The 25,181-nt window shown below is 33.0% G+C and overlaps 2 protein-coding genes across 3 annotated transcripts; both read right to left on the reverse strand.

The window, feature by feature from the left end:
• Positions 1–1,827: 1,827 nt before the first annotated feature.
• On the reverse strand, positions 1,828–24,257 carry LOC108909927 (perlucin-like). Of its 2 annotated transcripts, none has more exons than XM_018714400.1 (5): positions 24,006–24,257; positions 18,948–19,039; positions 17,082–17,190; positions 15,367–15,658; positions 1,828–2,027 (listed from the first exon to the last, which is right to left on the reverse strand). In XM_018714400.1, exons 1-5 carry the CDS (start codon positions 24,115–24,117, stop codon positions 1,988–1,990), a joined length of 645 nt encoding a protein of 214 aa, XP_018569916.1. In that variant the 5' UTR covers positions 24,118–24,257; the 3' UTR covers positions 1,828–1,987. The 2 variants fall into 2 exon arrangements, with proteins under 2 accessions (XP_018569916.1, XP_018569917.1); XM_018714401.2 differs by lacking the exon at positions 1,828–2,027 and adding an exon at positions 13,303–13,437 and having other exon boundaries at positions 24,006–24,256.
• Positions 3,935–11,086, reverse strand: LOC108909928 (perlucin-like). The gene is made up of 4 exons (XM_018714402.2): positions 10,973–11,086; positions 7,298–7,389; positions 7,088–7,196; positions 3,935–4,270 (listed from the first exon to the last, which is right to left on the reverse strand). The coding sequence occupies exons 1-4, from the start codon at positions 10,977–10,979 to the stop codon at positions 4,002–4,004; spliced, it is 477 nt and encodes a 158-aa protein (XP_018569918.1). The 5' UTR covers positions 10,980–11,086; the 3' UTR covers positions 3,935–4,001.
• Positions 24,258–25,181: the final 924 nt, after the last annotated feature.

Raw genomic sequence — 25,181 nt, forward strand, 5'->3', positions numbered from 1 at the left:
AGCAACCTACTAGATAATGTATCAATAGAAATTAAAAATAAACAACTTGCAATAACAACATTAAGTAAAATTCTTAACTAAGCGCCACATTTGTTTTATTGGTTAAAATATGTATAAAAGATTGTGTAGTGGTAATTTGTATATTACAATGTGTTAGACAATAAATTAGAAATTGATCCTCTATTTTTTTGTGTGATGTGTTGCATAATTGAAAAAAACTTCCTGGTAGAACTCACTACTGAGATAAGCTCTCAAGGCTCTTCTACTATGAAAAAAATAAAATCTAATTTTCTCCAAAATCCAATATTTCAAAATTAATATTACATTTTTTTTTGGCGCCCAATCAATTTCATTACCATTACCATACTATTCAATTCATTTCAATACAATTCAATCATAACAATATATTTTTTAATTATACAGGTTTCAATAGTCGACTTATAATTTGTTCTCTAAAACGCACTTAAATTTTTGTCTATGGCTCCACTGGGTAGCTTTCAAATTTGGTTGTTGTGCGTCTTGTATACACTTATCCCTGTTAGCAGTTGTTACCTATATTTTTATGCCAACTGTATAAAACTGATTGTGAGTGACAGGAAGGAAAACAACAATAGATAATAATTTTGTAAAAGCAGGTTGCTTTGTGTGGTTCGAAAAAAATTACATTTTTTACAAAAAATCAAAAGCTGAAAAATGAATGAATGGTTCTTGTAATTTTTTTTTCAATCTACTCTAAAAAATGTAAACTATCTTTTCAGAGAAATAGATATCTTTTTTCATTTTCAATAAAAAAGTTATAACAATTTCACAAAGCGAATGTGATTGTTTATCTTTGTCGTTAAACAAAATTTCGAAAGCAACCTTTCAGGTTTTAAATAATCAATCGAATGGCATAAAAAAATTTGTTTCAGTGTTAAATCATAAATATTAAAGACTAAAAATTGTTACAAATTTTTTATTAAAAATTGAAAAATATATCTATTTCTCTGTAAAGAAAGTATACATTTTTAGAGTAGATTGAAAAAAAAATTATAAAATTCATTCATTTTTCTGTTTATGATTTTTTAAATATCTGAAATCATCCCTTAAATTCTAGCCACCCTAACTCTGTTAATTTTAACAGTACAAGAAAAAGTCAATGGACCATTTTTATGTAGAAATTTTTGCTCTACCATTTTTATGAGAACCTATTTTTTTCTAGCTCTTACCCCTTTGAAGTTATCTTGAAAAATCCCTATATTTTATCTTTTTCCACCCCTGGCCGGGGGTTGAAAACAAAATTACTGTCACTTATTGTTATTATATACCTCTAATTTATATCAAAAATTCAGGCAAGTTGACCAAATTCCGATTTAAAGGCCCATTTAATTGAACTAATAGGTACTATTAAAAAGCTTTTTCTCAACAATTTACTATGTTTTTACCCTTTTTTCTCATTCAGCCACTTCTTCAACTAAATCGGTGCTATCTTAAATTAATCCAAAATAACATACAACAGCACAAAATTAAATCGTAAATGAGTGGGACGTCCGAAAGACAAGACCATGGTATTTATATGTTTTTGGAATCGCTGAATCCGAATCCGGTGTCCGTTTGACCCGATTAGGTCTGAGTTAAGGTTAAAGCCAATTTATCAAGATGATTTTTGCTTTGATCATATGAAATCACTATATCTCACTATTGTGGTATCGAAACTACTACTAACTTTTGTGTTATTGAACTATCTTATTGTCAAAAGATGAATTAATTGAATTAAGTGGAGAAGTGGATATTTTTCACAGAGAGAGATACGTTTCAAAGGGAATAGCAGTTGGCTAATAAAAACAATTTTAAAGTGCTATTTGTTTATTAAAAGTATTTATAACAATGTGGGTTATGTTTACATTTTCTAAAATTCTAATCGTCCTATATAGGGAAAGCTAAGATTACTTTTGAGTTTTTATCACTACCGCTGATCAAAATAAAGTAATTCGTAAGTTCCTCATACCTATTCACTCTTAACCCGGGGTTCAATAAGCCATTCGGAACTGAAAATAAAATCACAATTTGTTGAAAGAAATAAACACAACAATTTATTTTAAAAAATAAATACAGTTTGTAATGAAAACAAAAATTAGGGAAAATTTCACATCTTGAAATCTTTTGGACGCCCTGTATGTTTTATTACATATTTGATTACTGCCTATCGAGAAACTTTTTATCAAGAATAATTTTTTCTCGAAAAATGAACAATAAATAAGTTTATAAGAGCGCAAATTAAAGCGTAAAGTCTTTGGTACCGAAGAGTTGCAAGGGATTGATAATTATATATCAAAATCCTAGCGTTCATCAGCGCGTCATGTAGGTTCGAGGAGGGTCAAACGCAAACAGTGGATAGATAGGCAAAAAGGGACCACTTGTGACTAAATTGCCAAGCTGAGGTCTCCCCAATCTGCTACTACTACTACTACTACTACTACTACTACTATTACTAGTAGTAGTCTTTGTGAATAGTGATAACAGTACAGCAAGAAAACGGAATTAATTACACACTTACACAGCCACACAAAGAAAAAGTTGCCTGTACATTTCAAGAGACATAAGTTAACCGTAGTATTTTTACCTCCTGATCAGGTGTCAGAATTGAGCTACCACGTCACAGGAATTTCCTAACCTCAAAAAACAGGTCAAAAATAGCAAAAATTCACGAAAACGTGCTAGGAAAAATACAATATTTTTTTCTACATTAAAATCTTCATTTATAAGGGACCCTGCTGAACGTGAATCCGCGATCAGAATTGATGGTTCTTTTTCTAATCTAAAAAAACGGGTCAATTAAGGTCAGATATCACGAATTTTGAAAAATAACATTTTAGCACCAAATTTGATATACGGGGTTTTTCGGGGTTGCTGATTACGTATTCGAGGCCAGAATTGCGAAATTCATTTTGTAATATTTTTGTTTACTATATAGCCTAAATACCCAAGCATGTTTTAACCATTTTTTCGGCTATATCTTGTTCTTTTTTCTGTAAATGATCCATTCACGGGTTTTCTGCCTAATCTCAGGTAATAAAGTACATAGGTAGTTAAATAAATTTTTAAATACGAAATTTGTAAATCTGATCTCGAATTCGTGATCAACGACCCCGAGAACCCTTTTATACTAAATTTGGCGCGAATATATTATTATTTAAAAATTTGGTCAGCCATCTTGGATCCGCCATCTTGAACGTTACAAAATTGACATCGGATCCGTGATCAGCGACTTTGAACGCCCCCGTATACCAAATTTGGAGCGAATCTGTTATTTTTTGAAAGTTCGTGATATCTGATCTTATTCGACCCGTTGTTTTGAGGTTAGAAAAAGAACCATCAATTCTGACCACGGATTCACGTTTATGTACTTTTCCTAGCACTTTTTCGTGATTTTTTACTATTTTTGACCTGTTTTTTGAGGTTAGGAAATTCCTGTGATCTGATAGCTGAATTCTGACACCGGATTCGTGATCAAGAGGCCAAAATACTACGGACAACATATGTCGCATGAAAAGTACAGACTTTTTTTGTGTGTGACTGTGTTATTTAACAATATCAATAATCAATTTATGAGGTGTATGCCAACATAAATGAGTCGGTCAATATTATTCGACGCTACATTTTGGAAATTACTCGTAGATCACTAATTTAAAAAAAAAGTTTATAGAATTTTTTTGCTATAATTAATCTTCTCTCAATTGTGCGTCTCCCCGACCAGATGAAATCGGTTAAACTGTACCTTCAAAACAATGATTTGTTCAAATATTTCATGGTTATATTTTATTTAAAATCGTAATTTTAGAATATATTTTTTTACTAATATTTTAGATCTATGATTTGGTGATAATGTAAGTGTAATATCATCCGAATTAGTGTCAAGTTTGATAGGTATTGGACACAATTGTTAAACCACTAATTTTGTTTAAATTAGTTTTTATTTATATATGTACATGCACCTAATCCACAGAGACAATTTAATACAGTCAAATTGAATTATTATACCTATACCCATTACTTCTTAATGGAGTATCACAAATGAAATTTAATAGTCCCAAACAATTTAAGTCATTCCACCACAGTCCACCGCGAATTATTCTAACTTCCAAACATTCTTCTGATGAATTTCCAACAGAGAGCGATGGTTCACCTATGTCCCAGTGGGTGTAAATCATGGAATTACCGGTATACATCCATATCCACGGATCGGGACTCGGTAATATTGTCCCAGATGTCCAGTGATGTCCCTCGAGGTCTGTCGGGGTAAATCATTTCTTATTTACTATTTATGTGAATAAAATTGCAAATGTAACTTAAAGTTAAAGATAATACAGCCACACAAAAAAAAAAATAGGTCCTGACGCAGAAACTTTATGTATTTTGATCTCCTAAATTGAATGCCGTAAATCAAATTTCAGTTTATATTGTCATTTTTTTATGCCTAAAATAGCAATTTTTCGTTCACAGAACTCTGTACTCTCAAAAGTGGCATCCTTACAAAGTTAACGTCTTACAAGAACTATGGGCAGATTACATCGACAGAAGATTATAGTTGTTATCAAATTGACAATTTGACAGGCGACATTTATTTGGATTTTTTGCGTTTTCAGCTGACTCCAGTCCTGGAATTAATTTTTCCTAACCCTAATGAACAGGATATGCCTGCTGGTGATGTCTGGTTCCAAAAAGATGGTGCCTCTCCACATTTTCGCCTCGATGTAAGAAATTACCTTAATGAAGTTTTTCCAAATCGATGTATAGGCAGAAGAGAGACACTTGAATGGCCACCACACTCCCCTGACAACCCCACTATATTTTTTGTGAGATTATCTAAAATCAAAGTAAGTATGAGAACAGACTATCAAAGAATTGAAAACAATCATATCAGAGAAGATGTTCGAAACATAACAACAAATGTTATTGAAAATGTAATTGAAAACTTTGAACACCGAATTGGGCATCGTGCAATGGCTAATGGAGGCCACTTTGAACATTTGCTGCAATAGAATAAAAAATAGTACCTACTAAATGAATGTTTTTATTTAATTCCTCGATTTTTTGACAACTATGAAAAAACAGTAGGTATTACCTTACATCATTGATTTAGTCTTTAGAATGGCTATTTATACTATAAAATATAGAACGTCCTATTAAAAAATAATATCGGTAATGTTATACGTATGTCAAACATAGCTAAAAAAAATAGAAAATATTGCAGAGAAGTGACAATTTCTATTTACTAATTGACCTGTTTCAGCGATTTTTTAAAATTTCAACTTGAAAAAAAATATGAATTTTGTTCCAATTTTGGGATACACACCGTATACAGGGTGTCTCACAGTGACGGCCGATTAGAATTACTTCAGAGAGTACTTCGATATGAATTTTGAAAATTTGGAATACCGGGTTTTCGGGCATGCCCTTTTCAACTAAAATAATGGCGTCCACGTACCACTTCCGGTTATACCGGAAATCGCCGTCAACTTGTTATTTTAAATGGTATATTATTGCAATATTGGATTCTACGTGTTATTTTAGGTGGACTTTTATGAAGTTTCCCTATTCCTAAAATTAACTGTTTTCGAGATATTTAATTTTTTTTTTTAATGGTGAGAAACAGTGACTAGCTTCAAACCATGTGTATTTCATAATAAGAAAGATAAATCAACAATATTTATAGGGGAGATAGCTAGACCCCTAAGCTTCCCATCCATACTTTCAAAGTGGCTTAATTGCTTACAGGGTTCCAGAAATTTAATGCCGAGTTCAGTTAACTTCAAGCCTTCATAGGTCGGTTCTTTTAAATGGAACACTCTGTATGTTTTTCTATATTCTGATACACAATTTTATTCTCTTTCGAACGGTATTAGGGTTCCCTATACCTATCTCTTCTAGTTTTTAAGTTATCTACTATTTTTTGTGTAAGCACCTAAAATCATGTAATTTCTTGCGAGGATAGCTGTGGAATTTTTAGCAAAACTTCAAAACAAACAACTAAACTGTCAATTAGTTGTTACTCTCTTGCAGTGACAGTTTAATTTAGTGTTTCTAAGAAATGGAAAACAATACATATTCAAATGTTGATATTTTAAATTTCACTCCAAAATTGCAATAATATGTAGGGTGTTCCATTAAAAATAAGCAAGTTGATGGCGACTTCCGGTATAACCGGAAGTGGTACGTCGACGCCATTATTTTAGTTGAGAAGGGCATGCCCGAAAACTCGGTATCCCAAATTTTCAAAATTCAAATCGAAGTCTTTGAAACAATTCTAATGGGCCGTCACCTTGTATGTAGAAAACAATGTCCAATCCAAAAATTCGTTCGTTTTTAATTTTACTGCTATGAAAGAGTCGTTTAAATTCGTAACGTAGAATATTTTTGACATCGTACTCAGCGCTTTTAGTTTTGCCGACATCTGGTGCTCGTTTTAAGCGCAAAATGACTTCTTTTTGGCATGAAATCAAAGATTAAAAAAATGACACGATCAAATGAAATTTGGCTTACGGCATTCAATTCTGGAGAACAAAATACATGTATGGTAGTTTTAGTTTCTAGGTCAGAACTTTTTTTTGTGTGGCTGTGTAATGTTCAGGAGAAAACTGGCAAAAATTAAATCTAGATTACTTCTGAATATTGAGGAAGTTTTCCTATACGCCCAGTATTAACACGTTGACTGCGGTACATACCTCGGGGGGTATGTACTCATTATAAAAAATATGCGAATCACAATAATCACATTTTTACTGTATCTTGTGGAAGTTGCAGAATCTGTACTTTTTAGAAATAATGATTTTTCTATTATTTTCTTTTCAAAACTCTGCGAATGAAAACGTTAGTATCCTAGGATATATAGTTACAGATATATGCAAGTTTATATCAATAATTGTGTTATTTTTAATTTTATAGGGTCAAATGTAAAAAAAATTACATATCCCCAGGGATATGTACCGCACACAGACGAATTTTGTTACATATCTCCGAAGATATGTATCGCAGTCACTGACAAAGTACATTGAGATTATCTCGCAGTCAACGTGTTAAGCATAGAATGAAAATTTGTTTTACTTACTCATCTTTCGAATTTTCCCTTCTATAAAGTCGTTTTCTTTCTTGGATGTAATAGACAGCAGACGCATTCCGTGGTAATGGCAAAATTGCATAGCTTGAAAGTAGTTTGCCTGAAACATAAAGCATTGCGTTTTACAACCATGCCTACTTCATTGTTGAGAAATTTAAATTTTGTTATATTCCTTCCAAATAATAAAATCAATAGTCTCACCGTAAAAATACTTTGTACGTAGTAACCTTTGTTTTCGAAGTTTGTTAGTTGTAGAGAGGGTGTATTATTATCTATCGAGCGTTTAAGCCGATCTAAAAAATAAAAACATTTTGAAATAATGGCTGAAAAAGAATTATTTGTAATAAATTGAAAAGTTGAACATTATTTTTCTATATAAATAGAATTTTACGGTTATGACTAGAGCTGTCACAATCGGCCGCTAACCATTGGCGCCGTCAGTCAGCCACGCGAGCTGCCTAACTGTCGCCGATTTCCCTTAAGGCAATCGAACAATTTCTTTTACGATTTTAGTTGTCTTTTGATGAATAATTGAGTGTAATTATGTCGAGCGTAGTTAGTGCTAAAAAACAGCAAACAATTCTTCCTATACTGACTAAAAAAAAACGAATTTACTGGTAAGTAGTTATAAAATTATTAAAAGAATTTTATGAAAGTAAAGGAAAATAATGAGTTCTAAAAATACCTATTTAAGCTACCCCCTTCGTATAAATGTTTAATTTTATTTTTTAGCAAGGATAGCAAGGAGTAATGAATTATGTAGGTACTCAGGTCAGCATCACAGCTTTATCAGTAGTAAATTTGTCTACTCAACACGTATTATTTCAAGTGCATGTGGTCATAGGGAAAGTTAAATAACGAATAATATTTTGTTTTACTAAAAAATATAAACCATAATGTAATTCAGTATCTATACAGGGTGTCTCACGGTGACGGCCCATTAGAATTATTTCAGAGACTACTACGATTTAAATTTTGAAAATTTTGGACACCGGGTTTTCGGACATGCCCTTTTTTAGTTGACTAAAATATTGGCTTTCACGTACCACTTCCATCAACTCGCTTATTTTAAATGGAACACCCTATATATTATTGCAATTTTGGATTCTACGTGTTATTTTAGGTGGACTTTTATGGAAGTTTCCCTATTCCTAAAATTAACCGTTTTCAAGATATTTAATTTTTTTCAAAAAAATTGAGAGAAACAGTGACTAGCTTCAAACCATATGTATTTTATAGGAAAAAATATAAAGGAACAATATCTATAGGGGGATAGCTAGACCCCTAAGCTTCCCATCCATACTTTCAAAGTGGCTTAATTGCATACATGTTGCTAGAAGTTTAATGCCGAGGTTAGTTAACTTCAATCCTTCATAAGCCGTTTTTTTTATGGAACACCCTGTATTATTCATTGATGGACGTTGCAATGGGATTATAAACCAAACATGTACAGTTTTTAATGAGACATATCCAAATTTGCCACCAATGAGCAAAAAAAAGTTAAACATTTTAGCAAATCAACTAGAGTATGGTGGATGAAGATAATGTAATAAATGTGCTAGCCTATTTTAATGTTCATCCAGAATCCTCAACTCGTGCCGCAGAGTATGATTTAGGCATTTCACGAGCGTCCATTCACAGGATGCTAAGAACTAATGATATGCATCATTATAAATTTAATTTACTTTCTGCTCTTCATCTGGGTGACGTCGTGCAACGTGTACAATTTTGTGAAACGATGTTAGTGCGATATCAAGAAGATCCACAATTTTTGCAACATATTATATGGACAGACGAGTTAAAATTTACGAGAGAAGGTATTTTTAATAGACATAATACTCATTTGTGGTCATCTGAAAATCCTCATGTTATTCGAGAAAGAAACTTTCAAAATAAATTTAGCGTAAATGTTTTTTGGCTAATTAAAGATAACCTTACCATATCTACGAAAATTTAAATATCTCAATATTTTGCAAACGGTTGTGGCAGATTTTCTAGATGATATACCTTTAGACCAACTAAGGAAGTGTTGGTATCAATTAGACGGGGCTCCACCTCACTGTCACAATCAAATCGATCAACAGCTGACTGAAATGTTTGAAGGAACCGTGGAATTGGCCAGTGAGGTCTCCCCACCCCACTCCATTAGATTTTTATGTTTGGGGAGTAATGAAGCAAAAAGTTTATTCTACACCCGTTGCTTCAAAAGAGGATTTGATTGCTCGAATACGAAGAGCGTTCCATGAATTGTCTGCAGCTGAAATAGCAAAAGCGATGACAAATGCTTAGCTGTTAAGGGGGGTTATATTCAATATGACCCCCATTATCAGTGTAGTGCATTATTATTATCAACATACATAATTAAAATTGTGTATTGCCATGTATGAAGTGGATTTTTTAGAATTCTTCTTAACTTTATTCTGGTCATTGGTGGAAAATTGAGATATGTCTCATTAAAAACTGTAAATGTTCTAGGTAGAATCCCATTGCAACGTCTGTGAATAAATAATAATAAATAACTTGACGGTTTAGTTGTTTATTTTGAAGTAAGTTTTGCTAAAAATTCCACAGCCATCCTCGCAAGAAATTACATGATTTTAGGTGATTACACAAAAAATAGTAGATAACTTAAAAACTAGAAGAGATAGGTAAAGGAAACACCGTTCGAAATAGAATAAAATTGTGTATCAGAATATAGAAAAACATACAGAGTGCATTTAAAAAAACCGACTTATGAAGGTTTGAAGTTAACTAATCTCGGCATTAAATTTCTAGCACCCTGTATGCAATTAAGCCACTTTGAAAGTATAGATGGGAAGCTTAGGTGTCTAGCTATCCCCTCTATCAATATTGTTGCTTTATCTTTCTTACTATAAAATACACATGGTTTGAAACTAGTCACTGTTTCTCTATAGTTTTTCGAAAAAAAAAATTAAATATTTCGAAAACGGTTAATTTTAGGTATAGGGAAACTTCATAAAAGTCCACCTAAAATAACACGTAGAATCCAAAATTGCAATAATGTATAGGGTGTTCCATTTAAAATAAGCAAGTTGATGGCTACTTCCGGTATAACCGGAAGTGGTACGTGGACGCCATTATTTTAGTTGAGGAGGACATGCCCGAAAACTCGGTATCCAAAATGTTCAAAATTCAAATCGAAGTAGTCTCTGAAGTAATTGTAATGGGCCGTCACCGTGAGACACCCTGTATACGAGTACATACTTGTAAATGTAAAAACGTTTAAAATAAATATTAATAAACATAGTACTAAGTATTAAACAGTGACCACCACACATATAAAAAACTGGCGAAAGCCAGGAGACTCAATTTATGTTTGATTTAATCTTCCTGATTGCATATAACCTACCATTTTTGTTATAGTAAATAATAAAACATTTAATTCCTACTGAAATAAATACAATCCCGAGTGAAAATTACCATGTCGGACCAGCTTGGAAGTAGATTATTTAATTATTCAAATATTACATAGATGTCGAACGGTCGTTCTCTTCAGATTCAGTTATTTTATCACCGCCGCGAATAAGTTTTGCTGAAACAAGGGTAGAAATATCCCAGATTGTGGAACTGATATCAACCATTCGTAAAACAATTTACGTGTTTCATGACATAAATCTTTAATCATTGTTCACTTTATTTTATGTTGATGATCCGTACGCCTTTGGTGCGCGGCCAATTATGACAGTTCTAGTTATGACTTCTTGAGATTTATATTGTAGATTTATTATAAACTGGAGGTTAAAATGTAATAAAATGACGACGAAATATTGTAGTTTTGCTTTTATAATTGTAGCAAAAATTAAGATATTAAATCTATAGATTAATTATTATATATAAATAAAATTGAATACAAACCTAACATGTTAGTTGTTCCAACTTAATTGACACCAGCACAAATTACACTAATAACGATAAAATATTTGAAGGACATTTTGTTTTGACTGACCATCTTGGCGACACCATGAAACTTATATAGCATTTATTATCTTGAAGAAATGGTAAATAAGGATATCTGCAGATTTTGGTTTTCCCTTTAGAAAAGATAAAGCAATTATAAATTATTTTCGAGATATGCCTCAAATGTTTATATTTATTATATTAATAAATTAATGACACAAATTAAGATTGATGTTTACTGTAAGAAAAGCCGGGACATGTAGTCATTTATTTATTAGTTCTCGGAACGGATGGGCCAAGTAAAATATTTCAGTCAACACAAATTATCGAAAGTTGAGGGCTTTCAAGTAGGTAGCGTCGTCCTTCGGAGAAATTTGCCAATATTTTTAACGAGTTCACTTAAACTGTCAGGGCCATGTGTTAAGCGTCTACTATAAGAGAAAAATCGATATTTTTAATAACGCGCGAAACCACGAGAAGAGCGTAGAGATTCCAAAGTAGGATTAAATTATATTGTTAAACTGATAATAATTGAAAAAGAAGAGGATATAAATTAGCTGGATTTTTGCGGATTTTCCAAGCTAAATATAAGAGTAGATTAAATGAGATCGACTAATCCGTCCCGTATTTGCCACACGGAGTCGCTAGAGGAAGGCTAGGGTTACTTATAAGCAAGTTCAGTTTCAGAATTATTGATATAAATGTAAATTCAGTCCATTAGACAATTATTAACATGGCATAGTTATGCCAGAGCATCCCGACATTCAGGGTCCCCGCCAATAAGATAAGAACCAAAACTTCTGGACCCAAGAAATGGGCGTGTTAAAGTGAGGTGGAATTCAGGAAAGATCTCGAAAAAGTCAGTTCTTCCTTAGATTTCACATTGAGCAGTCGACCTAGTTTTAGATTAGAGTCTCGAGCTAGTTAATTAAATTTAATAATAGAAGAAGTTTTTCTAAATTTTATATGAAACGCGCATTCCCTGAATCTCGGTACGCTGTCGCGTGTAAATCAATTAATTAATAATTAATTAATTATTAATTAATTAATTATTATTTAATATTTAATATAATTATTATTATATTATAATTAATTAATTATTAATTAATTAATTATTATTTAATATTTAATATAATTATTATTATATTATAATTAATTAATTATTAATTAATAATTAATAATGTTGTTCGAGCCGTTGTGTTGTCATTTTGTTTGTTTGTTTTGTTTATTATTATTAAAACCCTTCCTGAAAGTTTTGGTGTTTCTTTTTGTTTCTTCCAACTTCAGTGTCACCCTCTATAGCCAGCCACTGGATTACAATCTACGTAAGCAATAGAGGGTAAGTGCCTGAAATTCATTCTCTGAACATACAACATTTCTAAGTTCCCATTAATTAAGGTATTGATAATTATAAACTCTCTTTCGAGAATTAAATAGTGACCTCTTGCGAAATCCAAACTCGTTATGATACTGGTCATAACGATATATTGATAGATAAAGAAATAACCCGTCAGGTTACATTACTATGTTTTTAAGATTTTATAACATGGTTGTGCATACACATACAAAGCAACAATGTTAAAAATATTTATCACTTTTTTAAGGTATGCTAATTGAAACAAATTAAAAAATTATAATTTTTAAAAAATCCTATCAAATGAAGTCGAAATTATTTCTTTTAATTTGAATAAATACCTTAAGATGGCCATACCCCTGCCAGAGAAATAGTCAAATTTCTGGCGTTTTTAGGTGCTAAAATCTTGAAAAATAAAACGTAGAACAAAAGTAAGCCCAAAAATAAAATCCTTGTTTTTCTGTATATTCATTGTTACTATTTAAATTTACTCAAATAAAATAATAACTTAAAAAAGCGTTTTTAAAACATGCATTTGCTGTTATCCTAACAGCACCTTTTATGAATTATTTTCACACACTTATAAATAAAAGTAAACAATTTTATATGTAGGACTAAGCAAGTATATGTTATAACAATATTTACATGTGGAGTTATATATAAAAAAGTTAGTATTTTCGTAAATTTCAGTACCTAAAACCTTAATGGTTTGATCGTTTTTTTTGTACCTATTTATTCGTTTTACTGCGCTGTCTTTGAAAATACACAGATGACATGACATAACATTTCCGTTATTTGATAAGCTTCAAACTGTTGAGTTATTAAATTACTTAAATTATTTGTTTTTGTGGAAAACATTATTTCACGAATATGTCGCCCTTAAGTAAAAACGTGAAAGTTAATAATAGAACATATTTTTGAAAAAATATTAATATCAATCTTCAGTAAAACTTTATTAAAATTTTTGTCATATAACAGAGAAAGTAGCTTTATATGATAACATAGGTATAATACACATCTCTTTTTCTTTTTTTTTAATTATTCATTCAGTGGTTCTCCTGAAAGTGATCTGAAATGAAAATTAAAAATACATGTTACTGACGTGGTACATTCAATATACATACACAATTTTCATATCATTAAGGGTTTTCACTACATATTTATTTTCCTTTTTTACCTTTTTTTAGCTTATAAGGAGCACTTCTGATATTTTTTGACATCCAACTGTTACACTTACAGTCACAATCACAATGAATATGTATAAATATATAAATTGGGAGAAATTAGACGATTGTCTAAGATAAAGAACAAAATCATTAATATTAGTCTTAAAGCTGGAATATAAATGTGAACTATTTTTTATTACTCGAGCTTTCGGGATTCCTGAAGAAGGGAGAATTAAATACAGAAAGCGCGAGTAATAAAAAAGAGTTCACTTTTATATTGTGGCTTTGACTGCATACCAGACGAATATTAAAGATTTTGTTCTATACAGGGTGAGCCATTAGTATGAGAAAGTAAAATAACTCCCTTATTACTCATAATACAGAAAAAAAGTTTATATGAAAGTTGTACAGAATCAAAAAACCTAAAGGAAAAAATTAATTAGAAATACACAGGGCGATGAGTACAAACTGGACACGCTAAATATTACATTTTTTGAATGGAACACCCTGTATATTTTTAAACATATGGATTTCTGAGAAAATTAAACGGTTTAATATTTTAGTGCGGGGTTGCCAAGTTATGTAGAAAATTCTTCGAAAAAACATGACCTCGAAGAAGTTGTATTAACTTTCAACTACTAACACTTGAAGCAAAAATATTTGATAGAGTTATAGGCAAATGTTAAGCAAAGACTCCTATATTAGCTAATATCGATATTTTTTTACAGGGCATTTTTTTATAATGCGATCATTTTAAGAAAGTTCAAACTTGATTTTCTAAAATTTTTCAAATGGAACACCCTGTATTTTATTGTTCTATTTTATTCACATATCAGTCCACTTCAATTTTTATTAAGTATGTTCTACACCTAAAGTTGTTAGGTTTTAAGATATAGCAACATTTCTGGAAAAACCTCATTTTTATTATTTTCGGTTGCACGAAATAGCTTTGGAAAAAACTGTCACATTTTGTCAACTTGTCAGTTCATAATTTATCATTCCATTTTGAGTTAATTTGATTTATTTGTGGTATTCTATAAAATAATACAAATTAAGTTTTTTCAGAAATGTTATATTTTAAAAACTAACAATTTTAGATATACAACATGCTTAATAAAAGTTTAAGTGGACCGACATGTGAATAAAATAGAACAATAAAATACAGGGTGTTCTATTTGAAAAATTTTAGAAAATCAAGTTTAAACTTTCTAAAAATGATCGTATTATAAAAATACGAATAAAATATCGAAATTAGCTAATATATGAGTATTTGTCTAACATTCGCCTATAACTCTGTCTAATTATTCTGTTCCAAGTGTTAGTATCTGAAAGTTAATACAACTTCTTCGAGCTCATGTTTTTTCCAAAATTCGAAGAATTTTCTACATAACTTGGCAACCCCGCACTAAAATGATAAACTGTTTATATTGCCATATATAGAATTTTCTCGCATATCTATATGTTTAAAAATATACAAGGTGTTCCATTTAAAAAATGTAATATTTGTGCCTCCCGGTTTTACTCATGGTCCTGAATGTATCAAATTAATTTTGAAGTTTAGGTTTCCTGATTTTGTATAACTTTTATATAAACTTTGTTTGTGTATTATAAGTAACAAGGGAGTTATTTTACTTTCTCACACTAATGGGCCACCCTGTATATCATAAAAAATAACTTACAATATAGTATTTTAAATTAAGTCCGTGTGATTTCGTAGGTACTTCATTATTATTAGAGACACAAAATCCATTCAATCCAAGCATCTTAAAACATGTTACCATATGTTACCATATGACAAAAGTAAACATGAATAAGCAAAAATGTTATATTACCCTATTTCAGCTTTTGTAGTAGAATTCTTCTCGTCCGGTTTCTTTTTCAAATTATATCTGTTATTCGCTGGACATTCGCAGATAAAGTACAAATTTGTTGAACATTCCAAATCATTCCATGCAAATCCTTGATCCAGTATTCTCATTTCTAGACATACTTCTTTAACTCTACTGCCATTTGGTTCGCCATTTCCCCAGTTAGTGTAAATTATAGGACGACCACTAGACATCCACACCCAATGACCAGACGGTAAGACAGTCCCGGATGTCCAGAAGTGGAATCTGGATACGCCTACATAAGGAAGCAAATGTAGCTATCTTCTTTAATATGAAATGAATATTATAATCTTTCACAACAATACTGCTTATAAAGTGTCATAAAAAATAGGCTAGGATATCGACCAAACCAGTATTCTACAGTGTTTTGATTCTTTGAATCCGAATCTAATATCAGAATTCCAGGATCAGTTCGTGTTTTGACCCTAACTCCAAAAAAAAAACCGACTTGAGTAATCAGCCGATAAACATTTTAAAGCACCCCTAAAGTATATCCCCAAAAATAGTTTTTTCACAATATCTCTGCAAAAACTATTTTGTGAACCAATTGGAGATTGTTTAGGTACTATGGAACACTGATTCAACCCGCAAGGGTTGCATACGTTATTTTTTATAAAGGAAAAAATATTTTTTTTATATAGAAGAAGCCCTTAGGGTTTCTCATTTCGGAATTTATAACAAAAATTTGTCCTGAATTGAAAACGACAATGCTTTGATGTTAATTTATCCATCATAAGCTGCTCTGAACATTCAAAATTTGTCTTCTTAATTTTAGAATCGACTCAGAAATTGTTCAATCATTGGCAACTCCCACAGAAGCCTTTGAGCCAATCTAATGAATAATACATAGGTTATTAAGTAGTACATTTTTCCGAAAATATGTTTTTCTATTTTTGCAAGATGACAAGACACAGTAACATTTAATAAATTTAAAAAGATTTAATAACGTAGTAAATAACATATTCGCTGGAGCAAAATGTAATCTTTGGAATTTTATGTAAAAACAAATTTTTTCGAATATTAGTTAAACTAAATAATTGAACTTCTAATCTAATTGCACATAATTCTTTACAAACATTTTTACAAACTCTTGTAACAATTGTTGTTTTATGTTACACATTTTGTTTTTTTTTTTCTAATTATTTTATGTTAAATTCCAAATATAAATCTATTAAAATTATGTAATGATGTGCCAATACATTCCTTTTTATATGGAAATTATGGTTAATCAATGATACATTTGAAATTTTGAAAGGTTTCTGGTATGAAAATTGAGCTAAATGGTTTTATTAAACTCTGATGTTCAAACCAAATTTAAATATGTGCTGTGTGTTCAGTAATAGTGTGCTGGAAGTAATTTCTTTTCAGTTGTATCAAAAGAATATCCCTTTTATACAAATAGCTTTTAGCATTTCGACGATATCTTCAAATATTTTTATTTGAAGTTTTTGTGAAATAAACTTTTTTATTTATTTATTTTGCATTTGTATGATATATCTATTTTAATACTGAAATTGTGCATATATGTGTTTTTTTCTTGAATGTTGTGCCTATCATTTTAAAACCTTCAAAGTTATTTTTTTGGAAATGTATCTGTTGTATTATTCCAATACAATATATTGAACAATGCAAACAGATGGTAGACATGCGTTACCTACCTAAATCATGAATAGCTTTTTCTAAAAAATCGTTTTCCTTCTGAGATGTGACAGTCAGTAAACGCATTTTATGAAAGTTGCAAAATTGTGTAGCTTGATAATAGTTTGCCTAAAATACAGAAAAATCATTATGTTAGCTAATCAGCTAATAACATTTTCTATAAATGTATTTTAAAAATATACAGGGTGTTTATTAAGTACTTGTACAAAATTTAAAAGGTGAATCTTTGACTAATTTTAAGATAAAAACTTCGTATGAACATGGGTCCCCAACAGCTTGGTCCTTGAGATACAAAGCGTCCAAAAAAAATTATTTTTGTTTGGTATTTTAATTATATTTTTGTTCAATAACATGACAATTTGATGAAATTCGGGGAAACTGGGAGTATTTACCTAGTTTTTTGTTTAATGTTATAGGGCGCCGCATACACCTGGATTTAAATAACCATACCTTTTTTATGTCGCACTGAATGTTATTTTTGACTAAACACACTTATTCTCCATTCAATTTTACGTACAAAATGTACTCTTAGTATATGTCGCTAAAAGCAGCCGTTTTGTAAAAAAACGTGTTTAAAGTTAAACATGCGTGGTAATTTTGTAATTACAATCATTATAATGCTCGTTTGCACCATAGTGTTTAATCCAGGATTAAGTTTGAACCTGGATTAAAATATAACATTTTGTTTGCACCGTTTCAAATATATGGATTAATTTAAACCCTCAAATTTGACGGCTTAAACTTGGATTAATGAGAAAACATAAATTGACACTATTGACAGTACTTAGCTGCTAGTTATATTTTTTTAAATAGATATTTCTTCCTTTTTCCTGTGGACTGTGAATGAGTGAGTGGTGTTAAGACATCATTGAGAACTTTGAAATCGATTCAGATTCTGACTGATGTATTGGATGATTTTGATATTCACGAAATTATAGACTTTGGATTTCCCAGACAAATATATATATTAGAAATGATCTATTTCATATTCTAGACAATATGACTTTTTTCCGCAGATTTAGGTTCACAGAAGAGACCATATTACATCTACTAACTTTAATTGAAGATGAGTTGGAATATCCAAGTGACATGTAAGTTTTACGAACACGTCGGCATGAACACGATGCAACTGGCAATCAGAATTTTGGAGTTATAAAAAGCTTTTATTCTTAATATGATTTTGTATGTCTAGGAATAATAGTGTATCTCCTATCCAACAATTGCTGACTGCTCTTCGGTTCTATGCTTGTGCTGGTCATTTGTCTGCCATTGCAAACTTTTCAGGGGTGAACATATCAACAGTGTCCAGAATAATTGTACGAGTATCAATTGCAATAGCTCGGCTTTATCAGAGATACATAAAAATGCCAAACCCAAAAGAAATAATTAGTGTGCAACATGAGTTTAACTAAATCTTTTATCACAATAAAATAAATTAGGTTATTACGTTAGGTTTGAGAATTTGACTTTGACACATTTTTTTCCGAACATAAATGGACATAAGTTAGCAGCATAATAAAATCCCTAAACAGTATTGTGTCATTTATTGATTGTATTGCGATGTGACAAACTTAGATCATTTATAAGACTAACAATTAGACTAAACTACTTGCACAAATAAATTAATAACATTTATAATAATTGCTGAAAAAAAAAAATTTTTTTGGACGCTCTGTATATAAAGAACCAAGCCGTTGCGAACCCATGTTCATATGAACTATTTATCTTAAAATTACTCAAAGATCCACCCAAGTTTGTACAAGTACTTAATAAACACCATGTATATTTATGTATATGATTATAGAAATGACATGCATCAAATCATTGAATAAACAGGTACATGAAATTATACTAAACTAACTTACCATCAAAACTGTTTCTAGATAGTAGCTTTTGTTTTCGAAGTCTACTAGTTCCAATGTTGGGACTTCTGCAGTAATTGCAGTTTTAAACCAGTCTAAACAGAAAAATAAATACATAAAATAATTGAATAAAAGAGGAAAAATGTAACTACAAAATCTAGTTTCAAATAGATATCCAATATACCGGATGATTTTTTTAACTTGAAACTTTCAAATATCTCGAAAAAAAGCACTCTACGAAAAAAGTGTCCGTAATCAAAATTTAATTATTCCATGGAAGGAATACATTAGTGCTAAAATTAGTCATCCCCCCCTTGTAGATGGGAAGAGGGGTAACTTTGAAATTTTAAATGCAAACCCCAATTTTTTATTACAAATTCGGATGGTATGGTCAAAACATTTTTTTCGATTCATAGTACATGGCGCTGTAATCGACGAAATTTAATTATTTCGATTCGCAAGTGACCCATTTTTCAAGCATTACGTCAAGAACGCCGCCGGACGCACCACGGGGTTCCCGGAAGACGACCCCGGCAGAGGGGCTCCAAGGAGCAGGGACTTCTGGTAGCGACTACCAATATACCTACGACGTACTCCACACATAGGGACTCTCCAACGAATACTCACCCCGTCAACACGTCTTTTCCTATACAAGTTTTCTATACATTAGTTTTCAATAAAATTTTTTATTATTACCGTTGAGAGAGCGTGTTGCTCCCGCTGAGTACCATTTCGTAGAAATGCTGATTGTACTGGATCGCCGGTGCCAATGGCTCCACGTTCCGGGACACACGAAATCGGAGGTAGGCCGATATCGGGGCCGGACCGCGAACCGTGGTCGGGCTCATGGGATTCCTCGGACCCTACCAGTTGGTACATAGGTATAATCTCGTCCCGAGTATCTGTGGATGACCCACTTCGTGGTAACTCGTATGGGCTACTCGCCTCCGTGAGTGCGTCGTGAGGGGTGGTCGAGGTGGTATCAGTAACTCATGTAGCAGCGGACCTCAAAGCATACGGCGCTGTGGCTGCGCCGTGCCGCGTACTTCCGCGAGCTACCACCTTCGGACCCTCAGACTCTTCACGCAGCATCGAGATAGCGTTGGGGAATAAGGCTATTTCCTCTTTCACCCGGAATGTCGGGAGAACTTTCGCCGGCAAACAGGCGTGAGGGCAGTCCGTGTAAGCTGGTCTCTCCGGATGGTTACGAGGTCTCGTCCAGCTTAGTCTTGATCATAGAATCACGATCTGATTTATTTGTTCTACCTTCGGGGGCTCCAATCCTCGTAGCACTGGATATCGCGTCGCGTACGACAATGTCGGAGCAAGCTCTTTTGCTCTGTAAGTCTTGTAGAAACACTGATTCTACTGAAACATGGGTCTCTCGAGGGAGCCCTGAGAAGCAAGGACAACTTCTGTTAAATTTCGAGTACGCCGCCGCAATGACGTGCGTACTATAACTTTGGACCCGTAGGTCGCAAAGATAATGTCTCTTAGGGGTTTGACGAGGAAGGTTGCCTCGACGAGTGACCTCCTAGAAATTTGACGAGGAAAGTTGCCTCGGATTTGCAGATCTCGACAGAGTCTGAATGATAGGACTCGTAGGAGCCTATATGTGTACCGTCGTTCCGAGGTGAGGGTCTCTCGATGGAGCCTGCACAATCAGAGACAGGGTCTTCGTCGGAGATGCTCAGTCTCGGACGGTATCGCAGGTCTCTAAAGGAGCCTGGAGTTTACCGCTGTGCGATGCAAGGGGCTATACGGACAGGGTCTTCGTCGGAGGTAGTCAGTCTCGGACGGTATTGCAGATCTCTAAAGGAGCCTGGAGTTTATCGCTGTGCGATGCAGGGGGCTATCGGACAGGATCTTCGTCGGAGGTGGTCAGTCTCGGACGGTATCGCAGGTCTCAAAAGCAGCCTGGAGTTTACCGCTGTTTCGATGCAGGGGGCTATCGAACAGGATCTTCACCTCAGGTTGGGCTACCTCGGGCGGTATGTCTCGTGAAGCGAGTAGTGGTGGCTAAGCACTATAATCTACCCCGAAGGTATGGCAGCCTTGACGGAAGCCTCGTGAAGAGAGCCTGCGAGCTTGAGCTCCTAATGTTCTTGAGTTTGATGTCAGGATTTTCACAATCAAACCGTGGAAGATATGTTAAAAGATTTATTAGACAGTAAAAACGGACAATAAGTGCTCTTAATTAACATATACAAGACATTTACCATAGAAAATCGTTTGTTACAATTTGCTCCGTGTCGCTCATTCGCGCTATGCACTCCCACTAAAGAACTGCAGATGCCGGTAGTCGACGTTCAATCGCTTTCCTCCGATCTCCATACTTTTGGCGGAACGCTCGTGAATCGTTCACCAAAATCTCCACCAAAAAGCGCCCGTCGCCGACGTCGGATCTCGTTCCTCTCTGGCCTCTCCGGATAGTTGATGTCGGCATTGGGGATTTTGGAGTCTTCTCCCATTTTGAAAAATCTCTACCCTCGGTCTCGGCTTAGGCTACCGACCATCGCATCCAACCGCCAGAGCGGGGGGACCCTCGGAAGACTATCCTTTCGGCCCAAAGACGGGGAAATTGGAAAGTGTGGTGAAATTTTCCCCGTCTTCGTAAAAGGGCTTACGGAGGTCTTTGTATTGCATGGATCTGGTTCAAAAGTGGACTGGTGATACACGGCACGAAGTAGTACCGTGGGGGGTTCGGCCGAGATCGCGCGGACACTTTCGGCGGCAGCTAGGAAGACGTGGAATCCTATTATGGATTAGCTGGCCGTTAGTAGTCGCACGATTCGGCTCAAATTTTATATGCTAACCACCTAGGGATACTTTAGTGTGGTTTTGAGGTTCGGCCGAGATCGAATGAGCGGAACGGCTAAAAACGCGGAAAACGTAAAATCCGCGTTTCCCCGTATAACGGCGTTATTGCTCATCCGATTCGGACAAAATTTTAGGGGAATAATGCCAGCGACTTGAGAAGTGATGCGTTAAATTTTGACACCGATCGCTAACTAAATTTTTGAGTTATTGACGCTAGCGTCCTTGGACCAATTGGAAAGATGAGTAAAAATACTGATCCAAATATCGCCCTGAAGCGCGCCGGGGTTCGTCTGCAGGTTGCGAGAGTCGCTACAGTGGATACTGAGCGCAGGGAAGGCAGACCCAGGCGAGATCGGTCGCGATATGGATAACATTGGAAACATCGGTGAAATTGGTCTGAGATGCAGAGTCGCGGAGATCGTGCTCGGACGGTATCCAGTTCGATGTCTGAAATGATACCGTGGAGGCTTTTTTGATTTACCCGGCCAACGGCGATTAATTTTAAAACCGTGGCGGGTTTTCTGTTTGGACTGGAAAGGTAGGCGAATTTGTCTGTCTCGCCTCCTTCCCAATCTGATGGCCTCAGGCATGTCCGTAGGTACAAGACGACGTCTAGGAATATACTGAGGGTTCTGAAATCCTAAAGCTCGCTCGAAGGGTGGAATACGATAAGTTTCATTAAATTTGAAAAAGTACATAATTTTGAGACAAATCAAGAAACAAATACGTCCAATATTAGTCAAAAAACAATTCACTTTTTATAAACCAATATTTTCATTGAAATACTGTTAGTTAAGCTAAAATAATTTTCTAATAATTTTATGACATCTACATCTTAAAATATGTATTAATCTACATAAAGCGGCGAAATATAATATTGCAGTAAAAATAAATTAACATTCAAATAAGATTTATTACAAAACTATGAACTTATTATTAGTTACTTTTCACAATATACCTATATTCTAGGCAATGTCCAAAACTAGGATTAGTTCATGGCAAACGATATTTATTTAGTTCAAATAAATCCTTTTTTCAGTGAAGAAACTACTATTATCATAACCCAGGAACAGGCGTCCTTTTTAGGATACTTGGTCAACTCGATTTATAAGAGTGCAAATCTGCTCTCAAATGAATGTATTTTTTGTATTTTGTTTTAAAAATACTATTTCTTTTGTTAAAAATATTTTTTATAAAAACGTTATATGTTTACATATACCGTTTATGTTATTTCTTTCTTCGTGTTTTTGTAACTACAAAAACACAAAATAAACGTAAAACAAAGAAATAACGTTATTAGACAACTCAGTTTAATCAAGTACGCCGGAGCCGAAGGGAACAAAACTACTATGTCCCCGTCGTTGTTCCTGTAATAGTTTTTTTGTGTGTCTGGCTTTATAGTATAACTAACATATTTTATCTTTTATAATCATTTTTTTAATTTTTTTTTGTCAATTAATTTTAATATTGCAATTTTAATAATTAGTAAGCTCCTGTAATATTTTATTTTATTTTTATGTACCATTTTTGCACGCATTGTATATGTTCAGACATCATCCGAAATAATTTAATATAGGTATAATGAATTAGATTTTATAAAGTTAACTAGAGTAGCCATTGGCTAGACTTCGCCTTTAGTAGGTAAAATTGTATTTTGTTTTGTATAATTTTCAAAAATAAAGACTTTATTTTTGCAAACACATAGCAAAATCGTATGTATAGGTTCTCAGTAGGCGAAATCGAGAAAAATTGAGTTTGTCGCCATTTGTCATGATGTAATTTTAGTTGCAGAATCCGAATCTGCGATAAAAAAACATAGGTTCCTACAAATATATTTTTCGTAGTGTTTATTTTTCGGGATTTTTTAAAATTTCTGGTTAAAAAAATCACTCGTTATAACAGCATACGAGATGTTATTAATTTAATGTAGAAATTTGTGGAAAAAATTCCACCTATGAGAAACTACTGCGTAAAATTCATAAGGTCACATTGAAATTGAATTTATTTAATTGGATATTTCCAGAATAGTTCACAATAAGAAAGTAAATAATTCGTCTCGATTATATGATAAGCACTGCAGCAGATGACTTAGTTAACGCTTCGAAAACTTCTAGTTTTTGTTCTCAAAACTCAAATTGACTTAAAGTTAAATGTTTTTTTTGTTTGTTTTATGTATTTACCTTTCATAGAGATATAAGGTATCATATAATATTTTCGACTAATAAGGAAAACTCTGCTCACCTAGAAAATCTGTCGAATTTTCGACACCCGCAGCTCTGCAGAAAACTGCACTAACGAATATAACGTATGTCACCAACATTTTATTATCACTGACCATTTCTGCCAACAACATAAACTTACTTATATATTATATTTATCTTCACAAATTTTTTCAAAATTTTTGTTTATTGTTTTGCACATATAAGCAAGCCAAGCAGAATTTACGCACATTTAAGCCCGCCGCAAATTGAACCCAGCACACGCACAGCACACGTGCAACCCACGCGTGCGTTACTTTGTAAAACATGATTTGAAACGGAGTGGCGCATATTGGACCCAACCAGTGTTGCCAAATATACCATTTTTATGGTATTTATACCATTTTTTCACCTATCATGCCTATAAGTTTTTTGAGGATACCATTTTCCATTTTTCTACCATTTTTTGGCTGCATATACCATTTTCCTACCATATTTTTAACTGTACATTTTGTATGTATGTATTAACGAAACATGGCAGATCACTCTCTAAAACACGTGGGTCGTGCGTCAAACTCGATTGCTGGATACACATTTGTTTATCTTTTAGTAAACAATTTATAATATTCTTATGACTTAGCCGAATCATGGGGAATGAAAAAAAGAAAAGTGCCCCACGCATGACAAAAAAAAACAAATCCAATTGATTTTTAGAAGTCATCAATATTTTGCTAAACAACAAATTGAAGCCACATTAAATTGCGGTTGCAAATAAATCTTGGAATGATTTAATTTGAAGGGGCATTATAATTATAAATAATAAACATCAATTATACCATTTGTCAAGCCAGGTTAACTTTTAACAGCATCTATTTTGGTCCCGCCAAATTTTAACATATTTGGTTAAAATAAACCCATTACAATTTTTACACTTTACACTAAAATTTAACCAAAAGCGTTGCAGAATAGACCCGTTTTTTGTTGCTTAAATATATGGTTTAAAATACAAATTCAATATTACTGTTGTTTTTTTACTTATTGATTATGTGTAAAACCTTGTTATTTTAGTGTTATCAAGATACCATATTTGTCAGTAAAATACCATTTTTTTCAAGTGTCGGATACCATATATATTTTTTTTCATCTAGCAACACTGGACCCAACCCAGAGCTAGTAGTCCAGGAGAATTACACATTGGCATGTCTGTTGCTTGACGTAG

Source organism: Anoplophora glabripennis, unplaced genomic scaffold (assembly GCF_000390285.2).
Source record: "Anoplophora glabripennis isolate ALB-LARVAE unplaced genomic scaffold, Agla_2.0 scaffold408, whole genome shotgun sequence".
Classification (NCBI taxonomy): Eukaryota; Metazoa; Arthropoda; class Insecta; order Coleoptera; family Cerambycidae; genus Anoplophora; species Anoplophora glabripennis.

Coding starts and splice junctions, on each gene's coding strand:
- LOC108909928 (XM_018714402.2), bottom strand. Junction 7,197..7,297: donor ACGTACAAAGTATTTTTACG/GTGAGACTATTG, acceptor TTTATGTTTCAG/GCAAACTACTTTCAAGCTAT. Junction 4,271..7,087: donor AGGGAAAATTCGAAAGATGA/GTAAGTAAAACA, acceptor TTACCCCGACAG/ACCTCGAGGGACATCACTGG.
- LOC108909927 (XM_018714400.1), bottom strand. CDS start 24,117: ATGTTGTTGGCAGAAATGGTCAGTGATAATAAAATGTTGGTGACATAC. Junction 15,659..17,081: donor AAAAGCTATTCATGATTTAG/GTAGGTAACGCA, acceptor TTCCTTATGTAG/GCGTATCCAGATTCCACTTC. Junction 2,028..15,366: donor ACTACAAAAGCTGAAATAGG/GTAATATAACAT, acceptor TTTTATTTTCAG/TTCCGAATGGCTTATTGAAC.